The following is a 5,084-nucleotide window of genomic DNA, read 5'->3' as shown; positions in this document are numbered from 1 at the left end:
CATGTCTGTAGTTTATTTAAATATTATATGAAAAAATACAAGTTGTTTTGATTTTTTCCACAGACATTGAATTATCACATATATTATTATGTTCAACAAGAAAATTCAGAAGGGAAGATAAAACTGATAATCTGAAGAGATTTAAAAGCCCTTTAATGTAATGTCAAAAGCAAAATCTTACTACAGTTTCAGCCTGGCATATGTTGCTATGTATTATCAATAAATGCCATAACTGATCAGTTTGTCCCAAAAGAGATGCATATAATAGACCCAATTTTCTACTAATTCATTGAGATCCCTGTTTTCCCCTCTAACTCTCCTGCCTATAAGTATCCTTATCTCCTTTGATCACAACTACAAACACTGCTACCCCCTTGATACCTACTGTCGCCATTCCAGTCAGCCACCTAAGAATTACTCAATCTTCAGGAAATGCTTTTGTCTCCCAACAATCTCTACTTCATCTCCTCTTTCATAGTCTTCTTCATCTAAAGCCCCCTTCTTAGATATTACTACTCTTCATCCTTATTGTCCACCTCTCAAAACCTTCCTTCCATCCTTGTCCTTCAACTACTTTCATCTCTACAAACCTTTTGATTACTCTTTTTGGCAAAGCCATGTGGGATTGACTTTTTGTGATTCCCACAGCCCCTCACCTATTCCAACAATGTTTTAAAAAACAAGTGGGTAAAGTTTCCTTTTGCAGCTGTTCCTGCCTTGACAGTTACATCTGAATCCCAAGCCCAAGTATAATCTACCCTGACTAATTTCAAAGGCACATTATTAGAAAACCTTTGTTTCTCAGACCTTCCCTTCTTATTCGTCAGATGCATGTGTCCTTGATGTAATCTAATCACCCTTAACCCCTGCCACTTCTTCCCTATTTGCTAATCCCTACCTTATTTACTCACCCTCTTTACCCTTTTCAGTTCCATACTACACAATAGTGCTGTACAACTTGTGTAGCACATCATATAATAATATTACTAAACAATAAGAAACACTTAATTTCCTTTAATTCTGTAGTTGATTTTTTATTATAAATATTCTAGAAATATATGAAACATAAGGAAGGATTCTTAATGAAAATGAGATTTAAAAAAAAATTAAAGTCAGACTTCAAAGATGGAAGATTACCATAATTGTCATATAAAAATAAAGCAATAACAATGGTAATGCCACAATAATTTCATAAGGAAAAATTTTGCAATTGTATGAACATCCACTCAACACACCTTGGTTATGATCACTGCTCAACTGACTACTTAATCAGTGTTCCCACTGCAGAATTGGAATTCCCACAAATGGAATTCATTTCTCAGAGATTCACACAGAATGCCGAGATGACTATCAATACTAAAATGTAACTTGCTGCACAAACACTGAAATGGTCATAATACTAAAATGTAACTTGTTCAAGTTTATTGTTGTAATGAAAAATATTGACAGTTGCTAATAAGTACTTGATAACCTACTTTTATTATAGGTAATATATGCTTTGTAAACCAACATAGAAGTTCTTGTACATTTGACTAAACTTCAACAAACAGACTGGCTGTTGCAGTTATGATTCTACATATAATTCAATTAAACATAAAACAATAATACGAAATTTATACAAATGACAAGTGTCACTGCAAATGCAATATAGTAAATTTTGTGAAAATAAATTTTACATCAGAGACATTGGTAAAACCTTCAACAATGTACTGGACTTATAATAAAATCAGAATTTGGGCAATTTGTTCCATTTGGTAATTTTAAGGTAAGTTTTCATACCACTAAATCTAAAGTGTGACTCCCAGATAGTGTGATAAGTCTGGCAATACCTTTCCTTTTCCTATTATCTGAAACTGATAAACCTAGACCTTGGTGGAATACTGGACAAGACCTAAACCCTTGGTTCCACTAGCCACAATCCTGCTCCTGGAGCAATCTTTTGCAACAAGGTTTCCCCATTGTAATGTTGTAATGGCAACATTACAGTGATAATCCTCTGGGCTTGGTGAATCAATGCTGGATTCAAAATGTTTATTATGGTATTAGGAATGCATATTGATAAACAGTTAAAACAAATAAAAATGAGAGACATCTAAGGTTATATAGCACTATGATAAAGTTTTGTGATGAAAGAGTTAGATAATGATAAGGGTTAAATAGCACTATTGGATAGTATTGTAGTGAAAAGGGAGAGAGGGGGAGCTGATGGGGTATAAAAACAAGGGGGAAGGGTGATTAGATCCAATGCATCTGAGGAAAGAAAACAAGTTGTTAAAAGAAAAAGTTAGGAGATTCCGAAATGATGTCCAACAGGTTGGGCAGTTGAGGGAGAGATGACAAGGTTGTAGTAAAGGGGGGACATGATAGCAGAATGTGTGGGACTGATGGTTAATGGTTAAAAGCAAAATAGATGTGCTAGACATCTAAGGTCATGTAGCACTATAATAAATGGTAGTGAAGGGTGGTTGAGTTAGTGATTAGTTGCTAAAGCTGGGCAAAGGAATTGATGAGTGAATGGGTTAAGGTCGGGTAAGGTAAAGGGGTTAGATCAATGGTTAATGGTTAATGGTTAAAAGCAAATAAATGTGCTAGACATCTAAGGTCATATAGCACTATAGTTAATGTTAGTGAAGGATGGTTGGGTTAGTGATTAGTTGTTAAAGCTGGGTTAAGGAATTGGTGAGTGAATGGGTTAGGGTCGGATGAGGTAATTTAAAGGGGTTAGATATATGCGTTTGAGGAAGGAAAACAGGTTGTCAAAACAGAAAGTGTGAGATTCTGTAAGGATGTCTGATAAATTGGGATGTCTATGTAGGGAGGACGTGGGCATGGCAATAGAATATGTGGGACTGAAAGAGGAACATTCGGAAACCGCGAATGTTCCAATGAAGGATAGTTATACTTTTGTTGATTTACTGGCAAAGATTGCAGTGCGTGTTGGGGAATTTGAAGGGGAAGGTGCTAGAGGGTGGGATAAAGAATGAGGTTGGGAAGGTGGTGTTGTATCAGGAGGGGTGTCGGGAGGTAGAGGGTCTGGGGAAGAGGGTATTTGTGACATGAGGGATTCACGTGTATCCAGGAGGGAGTGGAAGGGATAGAGGGGATAGTGGGAGAGTTAATATAGGTGGGGCTGGAGTCAGGGGGAATGGGTTTTGTTGGGATGGGGTAGGAGGATTGGGTGTAGGGAGAATATGAGTAGGAGGAGGATGGATATCGGCAGTCACTTTGAGTGTGGAGGGAGCGGGAGTTGTAGAATTTGAAGGTGGATGAGTATTAGTTTGGGACTCTATTATGTAGTTCTGGATATCTTCAAGTTTCTGTAGTGGAGTTGGTTGGGGAGTTTTGTGAGATAAAGGTTTTCTTGTGAGGGGGGGAAGAGAAGTCTGGTGTCTGAAAAATAGGGGCAAAGGAGGGTGGAGGTGATTGTGAGGTAGGGGAAGAAGGGGTGGAACGTTTACTCTGTCTGCTGCGGGGAGGGAGAGGGGAAGGTGTTGGGGCTGTAGTAGAGATTGGCATGTCTGGGTTTAGGATGGCAAAAGAATTTGACTGGGGAAGGTAGGAGGTAGAAGAGGGGAAGTTAGATGGAGGGGGGTTGGATTTAGGAGAGGGTGTAGGTGCTTGGGAGGTAGGGGGATTAGCAGAGTGAGCGACATTACTGGAGTAGGGGGTAAGAGAAAAGCCTTGTCGACGTGCTTCCTGTCTGGCTTCACGTAGAGCGAGTCCAAGTCTGAATCTGAGAGTTGCTACTCCAGACTCAAATTTGTAGGTGGGGCAGCCTTTATAAAATACATTATGGGGGCCGCCACAGTTTGCACATGTGTGTGATTGTGCAGAGCAGTTTGATTGAGTATGGCCAGGTTGGGCACATAGCAGGCATCTGGCTGTGGAATGACAGTGTTTGGCTGGGTGTCCTAAACACCAACAATTTTGGCACTGACAAGGAGGAGGTTGGTATGGTCGGACAGGTAGGGATTCCCCACCTATGTAAACATTAAAGGGAAGGTCATGTCTACGGAAAATAATTTTGGCAATGTTGATGGATTTCTTACGATTTCCTCTGGGAGGAATGGAGTAGCATTGTACATATGTAGCATTATAGTCTGTGAGACAAGCGAGTAAGTCCTCTCCACAATCTGACCATTCTTTGTCATAGATTGGGCAATCTGTTGGGGAGATAGAGACAGTTCCGGTGCAAGTATTGAGGGTTGGATGAGGTTCTGTAGGGATGGGATTACCACATAGATCAGTTAGTTTTGTTAATGCTATAGCTTCGTTTTCAGTTGTTACTGGGACGAGACGGGAGTGGTCGGGTCGGCTACGGAAAGAGACTTTGACTACTTGTTTTTGTTTGGAAGAGGAGGGTGTTTTGAGAGTAGGGAGCTGAGGGAGGGATCACGAAAAATGTGTATATATACACATACATATATATGTATGTGTATAGATACACATACGTATATATGTATGTGTATATATACACATACATATATATGTATGTGTATATATACACATATATATACATATACATGTTTGTGTATATATACATATATATATGTTTGTGTATATATACATATATATATGTTTGTGTATATATACATATATATATGTTTGTGTATATATACATATATATATGTTTGTGTATATATACATATATATATGTATATATATACATATATACGACATGAGATAGGAAGGCATGAGACGAGTGTGACTAATACATGCTCAGGCAATATCAATTTCCCAGCATCAATTCTAAAGGAATGGAACTGACCAAGGGGAAATGGAGAAATTTATGTTAAGTTATGGTGGTAAGACCAGATGAGAAAGATTGCCAGTGGGTAAAGAAGAAAGTTTTAGAGTAATAGTCACTGGCTGATATATGTAAACATCCGGGTTGATTGACAAGACAACAGATCATGCTAAGGCCTGTTCATTGCCAGGGATCTCAACTTATAAAAAAGGGTAATGTAGAAACAAAGATAACGGACATTTTTATTAAAACAAATATAATATTAAAATTCATTTTTTCTCCTGTTAGCTTCTACTGATTGCCTGTAGAACCAAAGCCACCCTCACCACGCTCAGTC

The 5,084-nt window shown here is 38.3% G+C and overlaps 2 protein-coding genes across 2 annotated transcripts in view; one reads left to right on the top strand and one right to left on the bottom strand.

The window, feature by feature from the left end:
• The window catches only part of LOC125034405 (E3 ubiquitin-protein ligase RAD18-like), a 21,656-nt gene extending 19,744 nt beyond the window's left edge, over positions 1 to 1,912 (top strand). Inside the window, exons 12-14 of the mRNA XM_047626160.1 lie at positions 1,288 to 1,363; positions 1,682 to 1,689; positions 1,806 to 1,912. Coding sequence (XP_047482116.1) covers positions 1,288 to 1,363; positions 1,682 to 1,689; positions 1,806 to 1,912 — 191 coding nt within the window. The remainder of the gene's footprint in view (positions 1 to 1,287; positions 1,364 to 1,681; positions 1,690 to 1,805) is intronic.
• Positions 1,913 to 4,977: 3,065 nt separating this feature from the next.
• The window catches only part of LOC125034389 (deoxyuridine 5'-triphosphate nucleotidohydrolase-like), a gene marked incomplete at its 5' end in the record, with an annotated part of 10,826 nt that continues 10,719 nt past the window's right edge, over positions 4,978 to 5,084 (bottom strand). Inside the window, one exon of the mRNA XM_047626159.1 lies at positions 4,978 to 5,084. This exon is cut by the window's right edge and continues 11 nt beyond it. Coding sequence (XP_047482115.1) covers positions 5,039 to 5,084 — 46 coding nt within the window.

This window comes from Penaeus chinensis, chromosome 2 (assembly GCF_019202785.1).
Source record: "Penaeus chinensis breed Huanghai No. 1 chromosome 2, ASM1920278v2, whole genome shotgun sequence".
Lineage (NCBI taxonomy): Eukaryota > Metazoa > Arthropoda > Malacostraca > Decapoda > Penaeidae > Penaeus > Penaeus chinensis.
This window is presented reverse-complemented; position numbering and strand designations above follow the sequence as displayed.